Raw genomic sequence first — 22,070 nt, 5'->3', positions numbered from 1 at the left:
CATCGACAGTGTTGTGCAGCTATTCACACTGTGCACTTCCACAGTTTTGTCATCTTCTCAAACAAAATCTCTGTATCATGTAAAGAGTAACTCCCCATTCCCTTTACTCCAGCCCCTGATAACCTCTATTCTTTCTATCTCTGTGAATTTGCCTATTCTAGGTACCTCATATATATAAGTGGAATCATATATTAATTGTCCATTTGTTTCTGGCTTATTTTGCATAGGATAATGTTTTCATCCATGTTGTGTCGTGTGTCAGAATTTCATTTTTTAAAAAAATTTCACTCCTTCAGGGTGCCTGAGTGGCTCAGTGGGTTAAAGCCTCTGCCTTCAGCTCAGGTCATGATCCCGGGGTCCTGGGATCGAGTCCCACATCGGGTTCTCTGCTCAGCGCGGAGCCTGATTCCTCCTTCTCTCTCTGCCTGCCTCTCTGCCTACTTGTGATCTCTGTATGTCAAATTAAAAAAAAAATTCACTCCTTCATAGGGCTGAATAATATTCCATTGTATATACTACATTTATTTGTCTATTTTTCTGTTGATGGATTTACTTTGTTTCCATCTTCTGGCTACTGTAAATAATGCTGTCAGGGACATTGATGGCATCATCTTTTTGATCATAGCCATCTTAGTAGGTATAAAATGTTATTGCATTTTAGGTTTGATTCGCATGTCTCTAATGGCTAATATGTTGGGCATCTTTTCATGTCCCTTTTGTGTGTCTTCTTTGGAGAAATACCTATTTAAATACCTATTTAAATTCTTTGCCCATATTTTAAATTGGATTATTTTATTTTTATTATTGAGATGTAGGTTCTTTATATATTCTGGACATTACTCCATTATTCAGATATATGCTTTGCAAAGAGGATTTTTAAAAGTCCATTGTTTTACTTACAAAAGTAGTAGTATATTCTAATGGCAAACGTTTAGAAGTATATAATAAGGTATAAAATTAAAATATAAGGCATTCTTAATTTCATGAGTCAGAGATGGCCACTGTTAATACATTTCCTGTCGTTTATTTTTTCTGGGCACACATGTAATATATTTTAGATAATTAAAATTATCCTTGGGGCACCTAGCTGGCATGTGACTCTTGGTCTCATGATTGTGAGTTTGGGCCCTGCACTGGGTGTAGAGATTACTTAAAAATTAAAAAATCGTGGGCGCCTGGGTGGCTGCGTCACCCAAGAGGCTGCCTTCAGCCCAAGTCATGATCCTGTGGAGTCCCAGGATCCAGTCCTGCATCAGGCTCCCTGCTCAGAGGGGAGTCTGCTTCTCCCTCTGCCCCCTCATGCCTCTCTCAATGCTCTCTCTCACTCTCTCTCAAGCAAATAAATAAAATCTTTTAAAAAAAGAAAAATTAATTAAAAAATAATAATGAAAAAAAGAAAAAAAATTTTAAGTAGGCTCCACACACAATGTGGGGCTCAAACCCATGACCCCAAGATCAAGAGTCAATTGCTCTTACCAGTTGAGCCAGCCAGGCACTCCCACAAGATTTTTTTTTTAATGATCCTCCAAATAGAGCTTTGCACCCTACGCTTTTGACTTACTATCATATCATGAGCATTTTGTCAGAACATGAGAGTTTTTAACATTTCATAATACTCTGATTAGTATTCCATGTCAGGTTTGGGGGCGTCAAAACTGGGGCCACAAAATGAACCACCCACAGGGCCTCCTGTGAGGACCGCAGCTTGCCGGCTAAGACAGGCAGGTGCACCAGCATTTATGGACGTGCGCGGTATGCGTGAAGGCTTTCGAATGCTTCATGTGCACGTAGCAGGGATATCTAGTCCACCTCCGAGGACCCTGGAACAGTGCAGTTGGAACTAAATCTTGAAGTTCATCTACATGGAAGGAGATTACAATAGAAGGGATTGCTCACGTGAGCTGGAGGAGGCAGGAGAGCAATGCGAAGGGCTAAATGTTTCCAACGCCCAGTGTGCGTATGGGGGAGGTGGGAACAGAGCGACCAGTGAGACAGCAAGGGCCAGAGCAGGAAGGGCCTTGAAGGTCATGATGAGGAGTGTGGATTTTATCTTGATGTCAGTGGGGGACCCATGGAAGGGATTGAGGCAGAGCGGAGCCGGCGAGCAGTTTGTTCACCACAGAGCAGGAAGGGTTAGAGGAACATTGTGGGGAGATGTGGGAGGTGACAGGGAGAGGACTGCCCCAGGGCTGTGAAAATGAGGCCCCTCTTCCTTGGAAGAGAAGCCCAAGAAAGGACCTTCCCTCCCAGGTCCGGCTGCCTGAGAAGAGGACTTGGTGGCCTCTGGACATTTTGACGACAGGAGAGGGGACCTATCCTTTGCTCCCGTGGCCCAGCAATGACAGAGGCCTCAGCTCTACCAGTGAGGGAGCCTGAGCCAGTGACACTCTTTGGTGCTTTCATTAATAAGAGTCTGTCAGCAAGGTGGGTGGCCCAGTGCTGCCGAAGTCTCGAGCGGTGATGATCTTTCCTCAGAAAACACGCATTCCACGGCTGGTTTGGGGGGTTACAGCCCCCAGGAAACCTGTCCTTGGACCCCAGATTGAGAACCCTGGTCCAAACTTTGTTTCCCCTATTGCTGATTTTCAACTTAGCTAAATAATGTTTGTTGAAAAAACGAAAGTTTTAGCCCTGGTAACTGTCATTTCGTTTGTAATTTTAGTAGTGATAGATATTTGAGGTTCGTTGTTGCTTATTTGTTTGTTTTCACTGTTGTGCTGCTTTAATTGTCTCTGAAGGGGGCAATTTGATTTCTCTTTTTCACTTGTTGGGTAAAGGTAGACTAATAAAATATTCTTAACTTTGTCTCTCATTTTATTAGGAATGATCAGCCCTCCAGTTTTTCGAGGTTGAAGAGTACTCATGCCGATGAATTCCAAAAACCTATGGATTTTATAAAGTCAAATTTTAGAAAATTTATTCAGAAACCTCACATGGTAAGATTGCAGTTTTAATTTTTCATTTTTGTATACTCCATTGATCACCAGTATTTTTCTAACTCTTCATTAAGTACATGTTAGGGTTCTGTTGCTCAGTGTTAATAATCTGTCGAGTCTTACCCGTATGACAGAGGAGATCATTATCTCTAATTTAGTAGGATTTTATTTCATTTATTATAGTACTAGCTTTCTTAAGATTTTTTCCTTTAGATTTTTTGAGAACTACTTTATTAAGATATGATTTACATATCTTAAAATTTTCACCCATTTTAGGTATACAATTTAGTGATATTTTATAAATCTACCAAGATATGTAACCATCACCATAATCCAGTTTTATAACCTTTTATGACCCCCCAGTAATAGCCCTCATGCTTATTGGTTATTCCCCGTTCCCACCCCTCGCTAACCACTAATCTACTTTCTCTCTCTAAAGATATGCCCTTTCCTAAGAGTTCAGAATATGGCAGCTGGCTTTCAAAAGAAGAGCAAACAAGTGACAGCTAGAGAGTTGGAAGCCAGAGTCCACTTGTAATCTAATCTTGGAAGTGATGTTCTATCACTTCTGTCATATGCTCTTTGTAAGAAGCAAGTCACTAGGTCTAGCTCACACTCAAGGGAAAGGGGATGACAGAGGGGCCTGGATACTAGAGTGGGGGGGCTCACTGGGAGCCTGGTCAGAAGCTGTCTGGTACAGTCCTCCCGCCGCCGATGCACATCCCTTCACTTGCAAAATACACCCTTCCCCGTTGGGAGAAGGGGGTGGGATTATGGACACTGGGGAGGGTATGTGCTTTGGTGAGTGCTGTGAAGTGTGTAAACCTGGTGATTCACAGACCTGTACCCCTGGGGATAAAAATATATGTTTATAAAAAAATAAAAAATTAATAAAAAAAAATACACCGTTCCCTACCATGGTGGCCCAGAGTCTCATCTCATTACATGTATTCTTGTGCACTTACTCCGACTTACAGGACTTAGTATCACTTCAAGATGAAAAAAATTTTTAAAAAAGGTGACTGCTATGTAAAGGGTTTTATATGACTTTTTAAACTGCAGGGAGAGAGGTGTGAAAGAGGAAGATTTGTGAGAAGCACAGCAAATGGAATAGCAAATGGAATGAATAGAAGGTCTTAAGACTTGATTTTGGAAAAAAGAAACTTCAGAATGCACCCCATCTTCTCTGTTCCCATTAAAGGGTTCTGCTTCTTTGCAGTTACGGTCTTAATGCTTTGACTTTGGATACTTCCCTAGTCATGGCAGGAGCGTCACGTCAGATCAGTTATCTGAGTCAGCGACTCCTGCCTCCTGCAGTGTTGAGAATTTGTTTTCTTCTTAGGCAGTGGGAACTCTTTTTTTTTTTTTTAAAGATTTTATTTATCTATTTGACAGAGATCATGTTAGGCAGAGAGGCAGGCAGAGAGAGAGGAAGGGAAGCAGGCTTCCTGCCGAGCAGAGAGCCCGATGCAGGGCTCGATCCCAGGACCCTGGGATCGTGACCCGAGCTGAAGGCAGAGGCTTTAACCCACTGAGCCACCCAGGTGCCCCGGCAGTGGGAACTCTTTAACAATGGTTTGGTTCTTTCCTGGATGCCTGAAAAAATACTAGATGTATAGTCCATTTTCCAAAAGTCACACATTGTGTTATACAGGAGTATTTTTTTTAATACTTCTCACATTCATGAATTAAACTAGCTCCTCACAAACTAGCACAGGTTACGTCAAGGAGGATATATGTATGTTCCTGCAGCTAAGCTACATGCTACATGCTTTGTGTTTTCAATCCTATACATTTATTTATTATTTTTTTAAGATTTTATTTGTTTATTTGACAGAGAGAGAGAGACATCACAAGTAGGCAGAGAGGCAGGCAGAGGGGGAGGGGGAAGCAGGCTCCCACTGAGCAGAGAGCCCGATGGGGGCTCGATCCCCTGACCCTGAGTTCATGACCTGAGCCGAAGGCAGAGGCTTAACCCACTGAGCCATGCGGGTGCCCCTAATCCTATACATTTAAAATGTGTTTCTTTTTTAACTTTTTATTGAAGTGTAGTTGACACTGCGTTATAGTAATTTCAGGTGTACAGCACGATGATTCAAGAAATCTTTGTGTTATGCTTTGTTCAGCACAAGTGTAGCTACTGTCTGTCACTGCACAACATTATTACAGTACCACTTACAATATCCCTATGCTGTACCTTTCCTCTCTGTGACTTTTTCATTCTATGACTTACTTATTTCATAACTGAAAGCCTAGATCTCCCACACCCTTTCACCCATTTTACCCATCTCCTCACCCCCTCTCCTCCAGCAACTGTCAGTTTGATTTCTGTCTCTTTGGGTCTTTTTCTGCTTTTCGTTTGTTTATTCATTTTCTTTTGGTTTTCATTTCCACATACAAGTGAAATCATATGGTATTTGTCTTTCTCTGACTGATTTCATTTAGTGTAATACCCTCTAGGTCTATTCATGTTGTCACAAATGGCAAGATCTCATTCTTTTTTTTTTAAAGATTTTATTTATTTATTTGACAGACAGAGATCACAAGTAGGCAGAGAGGCAGGCAGAGAGAGAGGGGGAAGCGGGCTCCCTGCAGAGCAGAGAGCCCGATGTGGGGCTCCATCCCAGGACCCTGGGATCACGACCCGAGCCGAAGGCAGAGGCTTTAACCACTGAGCCACCCAGGTGCCCCAAGATCTCATTCTTTTTTATGACCAAGTAAAATTCCATTGTGTATATACCATATTTCTTTATCCATTCATCTATCGATAGACACTTACGAGGCTTCCGTATCTTGGCTATTTTAAATAATGGTGTAATAAACTGGGTTGCATATATCTTTTTGAATTACTATTTTCATTTTCTTTAGGTAAATACCCAGTATTGGAATTACTAGGTTTTATGGTTTTTCTATTTTTAATTTTTTTGGGACCCTCCTTACTGTTTCCCAGCAGCTGTACCAGTTTACATTCCCACTAACAGTGCCTGAGGGTTCCTTTTTCTCCACATCCTTGCCAACTCTTATTTCTTGTGTTTTTGATTCTAGCCATTCTGACAGGTGTGAGATGGTATCTTGTTTTAGTGTTAATTTGCATTTCCCTGATAATTAATGGTGTTGAGCATCTTTTCATGTGTCTGTTGGCCATCTGGATGTCTTCTTTAGAAAAATGTCCATTCATGTCATTTGCCCAAAACTGGTATTTTTTAAATGATAAGATGAACTTTTAAAAATAAAATTGAAATATATTAATCTATACTAATACTTTTTTCATGCAGAATTATACTATGCAGAGAAAAGACATCATTACTCAGAAACCCTTTGGAGTTGAGGGAAGACGTCAAAACACAGCAGGCTTTAGAAGACCTTTTAAGGTATTGAGTGTTATTTTCCATTTAATTCTAGCTTTGTGTTTATGCTCCAAGCATGTTCTAAGTGTTAGTAAACTGAAAGCTGCTTTTATGATATTTCAAATAGTAGCTATAAACTAATATTTCTGGACATAAATTTGTAGTTAACTATAATCAGTTTAATGATAGCCCCTTTCCTCAGGACTTGAGTTTCAGATATATTTTTTTAATATTTTATTTATTTATTTGACAGAGAGATCACAAGTAGGCAGAGAGGCAGGCAGAGAGAGAGAAAGAGAGGTAAGCAGGCCCCCTGCCAAGCAGAGAACCCAATGCGGGGCTCAATCCCAGGAGCCTGGGATCATGACCTGAGCAGAAGGCAGAGGCTTTAACCCACTGAGCCACCCAGGCACCCTGAGTTTCAGATATTTTTTTAACCATTGGAACCCTTTTTCAAAGATTACATGGAAAACACAAAGATATAAAATGGATGCAGATGGGCTGGCTCTTGATGAAGAAGCAGACAGGGTTCTAGACCTTCCATTTAAGCCTGCCCCTTTACCTCTAAGAAGTAAATGCATGGCTTTGTAACTTCCAGAGTTCACAGACTGAAAAATCCTGCCTGTAGGCATACAACCCTCAGAGGACTTCTGCATCATCTGAGGAAAAATTCTGGTCCAGGAAGCTTTGTTAAAGCCTGTTTCATTGCATTCCAGTTGTTTGTGTTGCTATGTCTGATATAAGTGATTAATTATTCAGAACACCTCATCCCACAGATATACCAATAAGAATTATAGCATAAAGTACTATATTTCTTTGCTTGTTCTCAGAAGTTGACATACTTTTTGGGGAACCTGGGTGTCTCAGTCCGTTAAGTATCTGACTTTGACTCAGAGCATGATTTCAGAGTCCTGGGATCAAGCCCGGTATTGGGCTCTGTGCTCAGCAGGGAGTCTGCTTCTCCCTCTTCCTCTGCCCCTACTCCTAACTTGTGCTCTCTTTCTCTCTAATAAATAAAATCTTAAAAAAAAAAGAAGTTGACATATTTTTAAAATCCATTTTGATGGAATTCCCTGCTTATGATTGGTATTTTATTAATATATTTTTAAAAGATTTTATTTATTTGAACAAGAAAGAGCATGAGAGGGGATAGGGACAGAGGGAGAGGAAGAAGCAGACTTTCTGCTGAGCAGGGAGTCCAAAGCAGGGCTCAATCCCAGAACCGTGGGATCACAACCTGAGCCGAAGACAGACACTTAACTGACTGAGCCAGCCAGGTACCCTACTTTATTAATATTTTTAACTCTACAGAACCTCTTTCCCCATCCCTCCAAAAGAAAGGAAAATAATCTAGGCTTTTTTTGTGAGCATCCTGGATAGAGTAGTTAGCTCATTAGGAGAAAATTAATAGGAGCGTAAAGGTAGTATAAACTGTCCCCAAACCATAGACTAAGAGGTAGTTGAGTGGTCTTCCACTAATACCTGGCTCATTGAGAGCATAATTCCTAGATGTCGGAAGATTTTTTCCATTTGTAATAACACAATTTGAAGACATTGTGCAGATAACATTTTTAGCCAGTGTTTCATATACCTAAAAACAGGTGTGGCATTAGATTTTCAAAAATAGCAGTGGCCATAGAATATAAGCGTGTTTTATACTATCTTCTAAGCTTGCATCCTGAACCACAAAATCAGCTGAAAATGTGACGTCTGTGTAACTGAGAGGCAGTGTAGCTGGGCTTTCTGGTATCAGTGCTTCCTATTGGTCAGATACAGCTTGTAGTATTTTTCTAAGATCCTTATAAGGCCTATTTCCTATTACCCTTTCTTCTTAAGGAAAATATCTTTAATATTAATTACTTTTAAATGTTTTTAAAATATATGCAATAATCTTTTCTTTTGACCAATCATTTAAAGCTGTGTAATGTTATATGATTGTTTAGAAATTCACAATTCTTCAGAGTAAAATTGGAAGGAGAAATAATCCTTTCTAAGAAAAGGAGCTATTTTATTAAAATTTGCTTTTAATGGACTAATTCAATACAAGATAGTAGTCACTTTATTAGATATGTAAAAATGAACAGTGTAAATTTCAAGATAAGCTCTGATACGTCAAATTTACACAGGTAGTTTTAATGAAACTATAGTGTCTTATTCTAATTATATTTTATCCGAATTTTTTGTAGCCTTAAGAAAATAACTGGAAAATAGGCCTGGCATAAATGCTTTTTTAAATAAAGTAGTGAGCTTCATTATGTATGACACCCCCATTTGTTAAATAATTCTGGAAAGAGGGATGTGCTTGGTTTTTTATAATTACTACATTATAATATACCATTTGTACGTTTCCCATATGGCAAACAAACAAATATTCATTGCCCTCTTATGTCTGTTATAATACTAGGTAATATGCGGGCCAAGAAATGGTCTTTTTCAGTGTAAACTCTTATCTTTTTTTTAAAGATTTTATTTATTTATTTGACAGACAGAGATCACAAGTAGGCAGAGTGGCAGGCAGAGAGAGAGGAGGAAGCAGGCTCCCCGCTGAGCAGAGAGCCCTATGCGGGACTCGATCCCAGGACCCTGAGATCATGACCTGAGCCAAAGGCAGCGGCCCAACCCACTGAGCCACCCAGGTGCCCCTAAACTCTTATCTTGAAAATATTTGCTATACTGGTATTTTTGTGGTAAATAAAGATTGGCTTGAAGATACTGATAGAAATGAAGTTAAGAGAGTTTTTGATTCTTAAATAGATGTTGATACTTAATGTTTTTGCCCATTTGGGATTTGATATATTTCATTATGAATCGAAAGGATAATTTTAGCTTATTAGGTAAGGTTTTTGAAAGTTACGTGTTTTCACATGACAAATTTAAAGAATTACAAGTTTTTTAACTTAGTTTTAAAATTGCTTTTATGTAGGGGCACCTGGGTGGCTCAGTTGGTTAAGCATCTGACTTCGGCTCAGGGCATGATCTCAGGGTCCTGGGATCGAGCCCCCTGTCCTGGAACTCTGTGCTCAGCCCGGAGTGTACTTGTGTCTCTCCCTCTTTCTCTGCCCCTCCCTCCCCTCATGCTCTCTCTCTCTCTCTCAAATAAGTAAATAAAATCTTTTTAAAAATTGCTTTTATGTAAATTTTTAAAAATCATCATCTAAAATAAACTACAAGCCTAGTTTGAAGAAAACAAACTTTATAAGCGTCATTAACCTCTTCCCTTTTAATACACGCAGGGCCTAGAATCATGGGTGGTTCCAAGCACCAGACATTTTCCCATTTCTTATACTAAAATATTTGGAAGCTGTAGTTTTTGCACTTACTGTTTTTTTCTTTACAGACCAACTTCAGAGGTGGCCGATTCCAGCCCCACTATAAATCAGGCCTAGTACAGAAGAGCTTATACATTCAGGCTAAATATCAGCGGTTACGATTTGCTGGTCCAAGGGGATTTATCACTAATAAATTCAGAGAAAAATTACTGAGGAAAAAAAAGGTTAGTTGCATTATGGTCATTTAAAAGTATAGAGTGACTTTCAAGCTCCTAAGTTATATCTATTTAATGGATGAAGTTTTTTTTTAAATTTAATTTTGACTTAAGTTACAACCTAGATCCCACAGATGTTCTTACTGCATGATAGTTGAAGACAAAGTTCAAGGAGTGATGGTAATAGAGTTGTGAGACTGTTTTAGTGTTAAAATGCTTTTTGCTGTTGTGCCTCAAATACCATGAATATGTCAGCTGTTTGAACTTTTTACTTTGGAATGTCTGTTGTATGATTAATCTTTGAAATGGAAATTCAGGTACAGACTTTTAACTGGTGTATTTTAGCCTTATACAATGTGAATCATCTAAGTACCAAAAAATATTGAACTGACTGTATAAAAAGGGGCACACAATTACAAAACACACTAACTTTTCTTTCCCCCATTCATGTTGTTTTTTATTGTGATAAAATACATATAACATAAAATTTGCCATTTTAACTATTTTTAAGTATACAATTCAGTGGTAGTAATTACATTCATAATGCTTTGCAACCATTGCCACATGTGCTAATTCTTAATGTTAATAAAAAGTTTCTTGATAATTTGAATTTTGTTCTCTTTTAGTTGTCGGTTGATTTTTTTAAAATGTCATGTTGGTATTTGAAAATGCAGCATAAGTATGACATAAAATTACATTCTATATATTTTAAATGGGAACAGTAGCATTACATCAGTTAATTGAGGCATGTTTGCCAATTTTCTGACTCATTTTTGTTCATTTGGGGCTATAATTTCTCTGAGAAATGCGTGTGTATCCAGTGTTACTGTTAAATAGTCCAACTGTGTTTTATAAATTTTCTAACTGTAACTGTTTCCTTAAATATTCATATCTGTGAAAACTTTACACTGAGCTTGCTTAGTGATTTTAGTTAAACTTATTTTTCAAAAGATGTACTAGTAGAATGGAATTGACAACCATTTTTTTAAAGTCTAGAGTTAACTATCTTCCATAATTTCTCTCTCTCTTTTTTAAGTTTAGCATTAACTGTATCTTCTGTAATTTCTCTCACCCCCCAATTTTAACTGAATACTTTTGGCAGAGTTTCTAATCTCACCATGCATGTTACTCTTGACGTTATTGATGTTAGGAATGCCATCCCTTCTTTTTTTTAGTATATGTGCTGCCGAAGCGAGCACAGGAATGCCATCCCTTCTTTAAAAATTGAATGTAATTGGACACATTTTCCCCTCTTGTACACCTCCCTACTGTCAGATTGAGTTGCTGCTTTTCTTCCTGTCTCGTGTGGCGAGTTTTTCTGCAGCAGACCTTCTAGGTATTTGTCCCCAATCACAGCTGGCAGCCTGGCTGTTCACAGGGAAGCGAGTCACTGATTTCCACTCAAGGAGGAAGGCTGAGGCAAGCCTTATTCTCAGGTGCAAGGTTGGGTTTCAGGTACTTGTGTTTCTCTTTGGTTTGCTCTGTGTTCTCTTCTTTTGACTCTGTGTTTCCTCCAGTTTTTAGATGATGGGGGGTTCCTGAGTGCTTGACTGTCTGCTTCAGCCTGCGGTTTCTGTATGCTCATTGAACTTATGCCATTTAGTCTTTCTTTTTTTAGCCTCACTGTGTCCATTTCTTACGGAGCACCCAGTCCTTCCAGACCACAGTGACCACCAGCTTCACTTAACAGCAAATAGAAACCAGACATCAGGCCTTCATCTTAGGACATAAGAAGTGTGTCCCGGAAGGGCACCTGGGTGGCTCTGTTGGTTAAGTGTCCATCTCTTGATTTTGGCTCAAGTCATGATCTCAGGGTTCTGAGATCAAGGCCCCCACTGGGCGCCGCACCGTACGGAGTCTGCTTGGGATTCTCTCTCCCTCTGACCCTCCCCCCATTCACACATGCTCTCTGTCTTCCTCTCTCTCTTTGTAATGAATAAAAATCTTTAAAAAAAAAAAAAAAGAAGAAGAAGAAGAAGTGTGTCCTAGAGGGGGCCACAAGCTGCTATGAGTCTCCAGTCTTCAGGGCCTTGGCTTTTGTATCATCCAAGATGTATCAGTTACATCCAAAATATAGCATTAAGGTCCAGTGCAGCTCATAGCCTGCCTCCTTTTGCCTTTTGCTGCCATCTGAGTGCTTTAGAAGTAGTCCCGACACACTGCACGTTTTAACAGTCAGTGTCTACTACTCTTTTTCTTAGGCCTACCCCTCTGGATGCTACTTCATATGTCTTTGTTGTGGAGCTACGTTGACATGGGCTTTTCCATTCTGGCTACTGTCAGTGCCTACCAGCAAGGCGTAAATAGGCTTTTTATAGTTTTGTGTTTGAACAAGGCCCAGCTCTACCAGTATGGCGTGAAGTTAGGTACATGCACTACTTCTAGCACCCTACGTGATGGCTGAGTTCCACATACTCCAACCTTTAGTGAAAGGAATGAGGCATTGGGCATCGCAGGTCTCTGTTTCTGCCAAGGTCTGCAGTAGGGTACTTAAGGCTTACCTGGCCTTTGGGCTGTCCCAGTGGTTCCGTGCGCTCTGAAAACCGTTCCACGTGTATAAACTGATGACTTAGACCCGTTCATTTCACTTCCTCCTTTATGCCCTGAAGAAAAGGGATGAAGGCTTCGAGTCTTCAGTTTTTTTCCAGTCTTGCATGCGTCCCCTTTCCCTTACATTAGGGAAACTTGTGCTCAAATAGAGTTACTGAGTATGAAGTGCCATTTGTATCACTTTTCATCTCAAGCTTCTGTATTGAAGAGAACTTTGAAGGACTGTCCCGGAGAGAAGCTATAGTCTGCGCAATATCTGTGCACTGGTCTGGCTTTTTGCCCTAATAGGGAGTTCATTCTTTTAATTGTTATTAGATCACCACCTAGATTAATTAAAGATTCATGACCAATGAATTCATTTAGGAGCTGCTTGAGCCTGAGATTAGATAGGAACATACACATTCATACATGCCTTGTAGTCCGACAGGGAGGCTTAGATTGATCTCGTCTGGACTGCTCACTCCTTGGCCCTGGTGAAATGCCTGGGATGATCCTTCATGGCGTGAAAGTCTTGTGATGCCCAAATGTAGTAGGATCTGGTTACTGTGCCATCAGACATGTGCTTCTGCTCTCCAATGGTAAACAGTCTCACAGGGGGAGGGAGATTGATCCTAGACGTGCTCCTGGTATGTCTTCCTGTCCTGCTTAACAAGAGCAGTTGTGGCTCCCCAGCTGCCAACAAAGGAGCAGGATTCCCAAGCAGTATTGAGAGGTACGGAAGTGAAATTCTTCCTCCTGATTTATCCACACTTGTCATTATTAATCCCATTCTGGCACCCAGATTCCCTTTTACTGTGTCATCTTTCTCTTGAATTCTGTGCTTGGGCTAGAAGATGAGGGGGGTGGGAGGCATGTCTGTTACCACCTGGAATAAAGCTGGTCTTTTATTCGCAGTCATTCACAAGTGACCCCCTTAAATATCCTCCACTCATCACAAAGTTTTCAGAAACTCTTGAGGATCAGAATATGTACCAGAGTAGGACAAAGAATGCAGGAAAAATTCATGAAACCACCTCTGAGAACACCGCTTCTGAGAAGGTACTAGCAGTTGTGTGTTCAGTCAGGGAGACCTGGCATTCCTGAGCATCGCAGATGCACTAGCAGTTCTCAGGGGCCTGTCAGCAAGGTGCCCACCGGGGCGCTGGCCATGGATGCGAAGGAGAGAAAGGAGAAAGTGTAAAGACCCTGCAAGAGGGAAGTTAAAGACTGGTATCTGTGGTGCTTGGGCTTGAAAAATCCCTCAGAAGTTGTGGAGTGCAAAGATAGGCTGGGAGCCAAGATCAGGGGACTCAACAAGACTGTGTCACACACCTGCTTTGTCCCTGGAGGGCATCATCACCTTCAGACATTTCTGACCTCAGGAGCCTCCAGTTTTCCTGTCTACGTCTCTGACTTCTTTGTTTTATTTGGTGCTTTCTCTTTGTCCATGCATCCTTTAAAAAATACAGGCATTCCCTAGCATTCTTTCTTCTGTTTATTCTTTCTACTTGCTTTGATTGCCCACACCTCTTCCCAAGGTCCTAGATGTTACCTCTGGTGATGTCTTTAGCCCTGACCATTCTCCAGAGCTACAGATTTCCAGCTGCCTCCAAGACACCCTCACATGGCTGCCCTGAAGGCACCTCATGTTCAGCATGTTCAAAATCAGACTTTCACCGACACACACTGTAGCATGGGTGACCCTTAAAAACATGATGCCAAGTGACAGAAGTCTGTCACAGAGACCACCTATTGCATGAGTCCATCTGTATGAGGCATTCAGAATAAATGAAGCCATAGAGATAGGAAGTAGATTAGCAGTCGCCAGAGACCAGTGAATTAAGAGAAAATAGGGGCATGTGTGTGCCTTCTAACAGGTATCAGGACTCTTTGTGGCTGAGAAAATACTCTGAAACCAGTTGTGGTGACTGATGGATGCACACCTCTGTGAAGATACTAAAAAACTGTAGAATTCTATGCTTTAAATGGCTAAGCTTTAAATGGTGTGTGAATTAGATCTCAGTAACACTGTTAAAAATAAAATCAAACTCGCTTTCCTCCCCAGACCACTGGTTTTTCCTTGCAGCCAGCCAGCCAGTCTAGAAACTTCTGGTAATCCTCCTGGTTCTCCTTCCTACATCAGCCAGTGCAAGTCCTCTATCCCTCAGTCATTACTTCATTCATCTCATTCATTTTCATGGCTGCATATTATTTCCATTCTGTGCTTACATACCCTGAAATTTTGAAAAATTATTTACCTCCTTGTATACTTTTAGGTCAGTTTCTAATAGTATTTTTTTTGTCATAAGTTTACATTGTTATAGGGGGTATATATAATTTCTGGTATATAAATACTGAGAGTCTTAACTAAAACTGTTACATCATTCTTTGGAAGCTCTTCAGTGGAACCTCACACCGCCGAAATTTGATGACTTAACATCATTCATTTTCTAAAATATGCAAACAACCTCTTTTATTGTAAGAAATTTTGTATCATTCCCTTTTTTGCCTTGAATTTGGATCTCATTCTGTTTCCCCCATAGACTTTGATCTTGGGAAGTTTTTATTGATCACCAAATCAAAGTTGACATATAATGTTAATAGATTTCTGTGACTCTCAGGCGTTAAATATTTCCTCTGCATTCAGGTAGCCTTATAGTTGATCAAAGTAGCATAAATATATTACAGGTTTTGTTAAGTATTGATTAGACAAAAGATGTATTGGAAATGCATATCTCTTTTCAGATAGTTCATGTATTCGCATAGAAATGTTACTTATTGCTAATAGAATAATGTAGTGTTCTAAGTATCCATTCTAATTCTATTTTTTTTTTCTTTTTATAGATGTAAGTCCTGAGAAACTTTGTCTGTATGATTAAAGTAGATGAGAATGGAAGGACTTTTCTTGTAGCAATGCCACTTGGTTCTTTGGACTCACTCTGAATTATAGGCCAAAAAAACACTTAGTGATCTGTCATTAAAAACTGTTTTGAATGTTTACTTTTACTTTACGACTTTGTCCTCCTTCAATTTTATTAAACAGAAGCAAAGACTCAGAAGCCATGTGGCTTGCAGAAGTATGCTACTTACTACTAGCTGCTAGGGCAGGTTCATTTTCTTGACATCATTGCCAGTATTTCCAATTGTCCTGTTTTGGGGGATCCCCAGGTAACGCAGAGTAGTAAAATTCAGGATGAGAAGGTGTATCTTTCTCATATAAAGTAGGAGATGAGGGACCAGCCCTAACCAGTTGTGCAGACAGGTTAGTTTTGGAAAGTGAACACTGGGAATTTGAAGATTTAGATATTACTTCTTTCCAAACTATCTGTCCCCATATGCTCCTTGAAAAGTCTTCACGTGTCCCTAATGGTAGGCATACCCCAGTTTGATAATTGCTGACATACTTAACCAAGCCTCTGCTGATGACTTTGGGATAGCTTCCAGGTTTTCTTTATTTTCGGTAACACCACTGGGCACACTGACATTTTGGTACCTTGCCATAGTCTGCCTTTTACTTGTTTCTCCTCTGACCAGAAGTACCTGAAAGGGCCTGTTTACCTGCACCCTAGCCAGTTCTCTACATTATCAGTCTTTGTTATCCATTGTCAATCTAATAGAAGAAAACAGTTCTCATTTACCTTTCTTTGGTTATTAATGATGTAAGCCTTGTTTTATGGGTCTATTGGCCGATTGCATACCTTTCCTCAATTTCCTTATTTCTGTGTTTTGCCAGCATTTCTGTTGAGGGATAGTACTTTTTCTTATTTATTTGTAAGCATTCTTGATTTATTGAGGATATTAACCTGTCATACATTTTGCTGGTATTTATTTTATGTTTGTCAGTTGTTTTTGGTGGCTTTTACATCACAAAACTTATAAATGTTCATGAGTTTATTTGAGTTTGTTCGATATGGCTTCTAGATTTCTTATCATACTTATCCTTACAAAAATTCCTTATGGTATTTCCTTTAAGTGGTTTTATGGTTAATTCTTTAAACATATACATATTTATTCCCTTTAGAATTCATTTTTATGAAATAACATGAGCTTAGAATCTAATTTTTCCCAATGAATCGTCAGTTTTTAAACACCATTACTTAAATAATTTGTCCTTTCCCCCACTGATTGAAAACGCTACCTTTAGCATATGCTACATTCTTACATATTCCTCATCTGTCTTTGGAATCTTCGGAGCCTCTAACTTGTTTCCTTGTCTGCTGTGATTTACTTATTCTGTCCATTTGCTACTAGCACAGTTATTGTCCCAGAACACAGACTGAATCATGTCACTCTTAGGCAAACCCCTTCCAAGGATTCTATTGCCTACAAGAGAAGAGACCAGACTTTATCACCAGCTCCAGTCCTAATAAGCTGCCTTTCTAAGCACAGTTCTTCATGGACCTTCTGCTTTTTGGAGCATAACAGACATTTCCATGTGCTTGTGTTTGCTGCTGGTGTTCTCTTGCCCAGAAGTAGCCTCCTGATCCTCATGGTTTTCTTATTAAAACCCTTTTTTCCTTTTTTAAAACCTGTTTTCCTTTTAAGACCAACTGTGAAGCCTCATCAGGGCTGCCTCTTGTTCCATTTGGTCTCTTACTGTTGCTGTGTACCTTCCTGTTTCCCCCAAATAGATCATCATCTCCTTGAGGATAGAGGGTACCTCTTCAGTCTTCCTATCTTCCCCTTTGCCTTTCATATAGCCTGTCTTCAGAAAATGCCTGTTGAGTAGAATCAAGCCTAATCATATATACATACACACGCTCTCACATGTCCATGTATAGCTCTAGAAAGTTAGTGAGTGGTAGCCATCGTGTCAGGGGTCCCCAGGACCAGCCCCAGGTTTGGTGATTGGCTGGGAACACTCAGGAGACTGAGCATACGGTGACACTCACAGCTGTGATGTGTTAGAGTGAGAGCCACACAGCACATCCGCAGAGGGAATTGGCACGCAGGTGACGCCCAGAGGACACCAGGTGCAAGTTTCCCAGGGTCCTTTCCCAGTGGAGTCGCACAGGACGTGCCTAATTCCTCCTGCAACGCTGTGATAACACATGTGAAATGTTGCCAACCAGGAAAGCTCGTTAGAGACTTGGTGGCCGGGGGTTTATCAAGGGCTGGTGTCACGTGGGCACCCTCAGCCAGTTACATGCTCAAATTCTGGACCCTCAGAAGGAAAGCAGGTGTTCACCATAGACCATATTGTTCGCACAGTTTAGACACTCATCCATGGTGCGAATCCTCCCCAAATCTAAGCTCCTGGCTGTAAGCCAGTGTCCGACCTTGGAAGCAGGACTTTGAAAGGATAGTAGTCGGGCATCCTTTGCTGTATTAACTCATCAGTACAACCATAGTTTCAAAGAGCTTAATTTCACAAATGGCAGATGTCTAATGAGAGGAGGAAAAATCAGTATGTTGGGAATGGCCAGAGAAAGTAGCTAAGTACTTTTGAGTTTCACTCTCCTCTTACAGAGGAGGCAAACTGAGTCGTAGAGAAGCGCAGGGCATAGAAGGGACGACAGCCGAAGATCCGTATTTGGTGGTAGAGTGTTGAGAGTTGGGTAAAGAAAGAAGTGTGCAACTTCTAGAAGGCCTCAAAAGCTGGGGAAAATATGGAGGATGTGATAGAGAAGTAGAACATCCTGCTAGAACTGAGGAGAAAGTGCTGTTGAGGATTCCTTGATGAGCAGTGGGTACGCAGGGTTCTGGGGAGGAGACGATATTCAGGAAGACCCACGAGGGAGCATTTGCAGTGATACCCAGTGTCAGATTAAGAAGATTTAGACTACTAAAGTAGGTTTTCAAATAATTGGAGGAATGGGGGATCAAGCTGAGAGATGGTGTGGGAGAAGCTATGGCAAGGGTGAAAACAAGATATTTCAGTTGAAACATTTTTAAGAATTATTATAGTCAGAGTTTCCTTTTGAAGTTGTTAGTAGGCAATGGATATTTGAAGGTCAACATTTATGATTTTTATATTATGTAACAAGTAAAGAAATGGGATACAATGAAGTCTACTTCTATTTCAAGGAATGATGTTGACAAAAAAAATATATGTTTTATATATATATATATGCATGTATTTTGAACATTTCACTAATTAATCAAAATTGAAAGAAGAATAAGAATTTTCTATCAGCACTGCCTTTGTTTGGAATTAAATGTTTCCATACTAATGTAAATGCCAAAAAATAAATCAACTTTTAAATTTCTTTCAGTTTTAATAATGTAAGATCCTAGTAAAAGGTAAGGATATATGTATTAATAAATATTTTTAATGTCCCAGAAAAACATGCCATTTACCATTTTTGCTCTTTTATTAGTTGCATGTTATTCTGTCCAGTTTGTGGTTGGTAATTTAATATTTTTGTATAGCATCGCAGTATAGAATCCACGTTTCATTACCCTCTTTAATCACAGTTTTATTGTTGTGAACTCCTTTTCCTGTGTTCACGGAAGCCTTACATCTTTTTATGTTGTAGGTAACCATCCAAAAGCAAGAATGCTTCCCCATCTCCCCAGTAGCTTTCTCTGTCAGCCAAGCTAGAAGAGTCCATATCGTTTTAAAATTAAAGATACCTTGGGGCGCCTGGGTGGCTCAGTGGGTTAAGCCGCTGCCTTCGGCTCAGGTCATGATCTCAGGGTCCTGGGATCGAGTCCCGCATCGGGCTCTCTGCTCAGCAGGGAGCCTGCTTCCCTCTCTCTCTCTCTGCCTGCCTCTCCATCTACTTGTGATTTCTCTCTGTCAAATAAATAAATAAAATCTTTAAAAAAAAAAAAAATAAAAATAAAATAAAATTAAAGATACCATATGATGACCAGTTTAAGACTATGTGTGTGTCCCACCAGGCTCTGTGCTTGAGGGGCTAAGTTTTAAGGGTCTTGAATTTTTTTTTTTTTTAATAATCCCCAGTGAAACTCACCCAAATAGCAGAATGCCTTTTCATCAACTTACTAATACCAGTGTGCTGAGTGTCATATATTTTCTTTGTCCTACTGACTTAACCGTTTGATATCTGCTTTGATGTGTTCTGTTGTTACTTTGCGTCTTTGGGGTTCCACATACCTTTGTGGGGGTCTTGGCTGCAAGTGGTTACTACATAAATTAAAATATTTTGACAATTACAATGTGAAAAAACTCTAGCTCAGATGTTATAACTGACTCTTCTTTTGAAGTCTGTATTTCTTTTGTTTTCTCTCAATAGGAATATGCAAACATTGCCACAGCAATCTAATCTGGAATTATTACATATGGAAACGACACTACAGGATGATACTTGGGAGCATCTCTTTTTGTCAGGAGTTAAAATTGGCACTAAAGCACTAATACTGTAACTTTCTTGATAAAATAACTTTATTTTTCTGTAGTGGAATGCTGCAACTTTTTTACACTTAATTTCTTTTAAATTACAGTATTCAATTTAAAAGTTGTATTAACTACAGTTTCTTTTGCAAAAAGTCTCAAAAGGGCATTATTTGTTGATGCATTTTTCTCTGAGCATGGTTTCATAGAGAATTTACCTGAGTTAGATCCAGACGTTTATATGTTGGAAGTTTTGCTTATGTAATAAAAACAAAAGTATCTGAATTGTATAGTGTCTGTACGTGAGAGAACTCGAAACAGTGGCCTTATGGTAGCAAATTTTATACCAGATTTTTCTTTTTTCTGATGACAGTTTGGCTTATAACTTGAAATTTTCTTAAGTTTCTGAATATCAAGGCCTATATAATTTATACATTTCATATTATGATATAAGAAGGCACGACAAAAGGTGCTTCACAATTTCCATCGGGTAGTTATGAGCGCACTGAATTTTTAGCAATTGGTTCATTCAGTTTTTTCCACCACTGTTTGCTCTTTCCAATTTCAAAATGCTGTTGTGGAAAATATGTAAAGATTTTGTAATTTATATTCCATCTTACTTTCCCTCAGGGCAAGCTTGTGCATATCATATTTTTAAAGGCTTTTTAAAAATCTGACAGACAAAATCTCATATTTGGAAAATGTACTTTACTACTACAGCATTATACATTTTGCAAGCACATATTACAAAGTGTTTATTTTCAGTTCAGTTGTATTGAGTACCTACTAGCATAAGATAAAATTGGTGGGATTTTAAATGATGTTTTAGGTCCTGGTACCTTATTTCTTTGTTTTCTTTGTTCTGCTTAATAATACATATACATTCCCAATTAAACTTTTGTGAAATGTTTATTTGTAATAAAATAAAATACTGTTGCTCCTTCTGCTTGAAGTCACTTGCCAGTTTGTAAGAACATTATTTTAATTTCATACCAAGGCAGAACTTTTAAAATCAAAGTCTGGTAAGAACTTGATTTCTCATGACTGGATTATGAAAAAAATCTCACTGCAAACAATTAACTTTTTTTTTTTTTTACATATCTTTGTAAGAAAGGGCAGCTGTTTCCTTAGTGGGTCAGTAATAAGTGAAGCGAAGAGGACTAGCATTAAAGTTGGCTAATAAATTTAGGTAGATGGCCTGACTTAATGCTGTGTACCATCTCTGTAGGTCAGCTTTTCCAACGTATTTAACATTCCACTTTGGTAAGAAAGAAGTACATGTGTGCAGTAGTATGACAACTTCCTATTGTGTGAGGTACTCATAACATCTGCCTTAAATTTTAAAAGAATTCATTTATTCTCATATCCTGGGGGACGCTTACGAGCCTTGAGTATTTAACCATTTGGTTAACACATATATTTAGTGCACAGATTCTGTGCTAAAATTACAACAGTGAATAAAAGAACAAGACACTCAGAGCCTGCCTTTATGGTCCAAACAGTCTGATAAGGAAACCAGACATTGAACTTGGAAATGTAACTTGGTACACTGCATTAATTCTCTGGCTATATTTATCATAGCATAGCAAAAAAGGCTAAGACCGTTGACTTGATATTAAAATCATTCCACAACTGACTTCCTCTTTAGGCATATATGAATATACTTTTGGCATTGTCTTAATACGCAGAGCATGTTATTTACAAAAATACCTATTGGTAATGTGGGTGTTTTCAGAAAATATTAAATGCAGAAGATTTAAAACCTAAAAAGAAAGGCTTGCTTTATAATTTAGAGAATAAAATAAGGACAGGGACTGTGTCTGTCTTGTTCACCATAGTATCCCCAACTTCCAACATCCTACCTGACACATGGTAAGAACTCATTAAATATTAGTTTAATGGATGAGTAACCAGTAGAATAAATATATTTATTATAATATAACAAATATATTTATTTATTATATTAGGAACTAAATTTATTTAGGAACTAAATAACTAATTTGCATGTGGAGGCTGAACAGAACTTTATCTTATCCTTAGCATTTTTTTCTTGACTGAGAAGAATTTGAACTTTCTAATGCATAAGATGATAGAAGAGAAGTTTTGGTAAGTCATACGCCATTGCCTTCTCCCCTTCCTCCCTTGTAAGGTAGGCTCTTCCCCAGCACTGGGGAGACAAAGGTAATAATATGACAGAGTCCCTCTTCTGAGGAACCTCATCAACTGCTGGAGAAGAGATTCGTAAAAACAAAAAATCCAATATTGAGTGTTAAGTACTCTATTGGACGTACATATACGAAGTTGAGAAGAAAAAGTTGGCATTCCTGGTTGCATATCCCCGGGTCACATTTTCTTTCTTGCTGGTGTCACAAGTCTCAGAAGGCAGTATTCTGCTGGTAGTTTTGCTGGTTTTAAAATGAGATAGTTTGGAGGAAACTGGCTAAAATGTACATGAGATCTCTTCATATTATTTC

The 22,070-nt window shown here is 39.1% G+C and overlaps 1 protein-coding gene across 9 annotated transcripts in view; it reads left to right on the top strand.

The window, feature by feature from the left end:
* Window positions 1-20,548, top strand: part of BCLAF3 (BCLAF1 and THRAP3 family member 3) — a 59,111-nt gene extending 38,563 nt beyond the window's left edge. For 4 of the 9 annotated variants that reach the window (XM_059156958.1, XM_059156962.1, XM_059156963.1 and 1 more), the window contains 4 exons: window positions 2,822-2,936; window positions 6,212-6,307; window positions 9,621-9,776; window positions 19,499-20,548. In XM_059156958.1, the coding sequence (XP_059012941.1) occupies window positions 2,822-2,936; window positions 6,212-6,307; window positions 9,621-9,776; window positions 19,499-19,528 (397 nt within the window). In that variant the 3' untranslated portion in view covers window positions 19,529-20,548. Of the gene's footprint in view, window positions 1-2,250; window positions 2,937-6,211; window positions 6,308-9,620; window positions 9,777-15,140; window positions 15,303-18,511; window positions 18,540-19,498 lie in introns of those variants that run through there. The other 5 variants (XM_059156960.1, XM_059156961.1, XR_009349846.1 and 2 more) reach the window with 5 other exon arrangements.
* Window positions 20,549-22,070: the final 1,522 nt, after the last annotated feature.

This window comes from Mustela lutreola, chromosome X (genome assembly GCF_030435805.1).
Source record: "Mustela lutreola isolate mMusLut2 chromosome X, mMusLut2.pri, whole genome shotgun sequence".
NCBI classification, from domain to species: Eukaryota; Metazoa; Chordata; class Mammalia; order Carnivora; family Mustelidae; genus Mustela; species Mustela lutreola.
The sequence above is the reverse complement of the archived record's forward strand: the minus strand, read 5'-3'. Positions and strand labels throughout refer to the sequence as shown.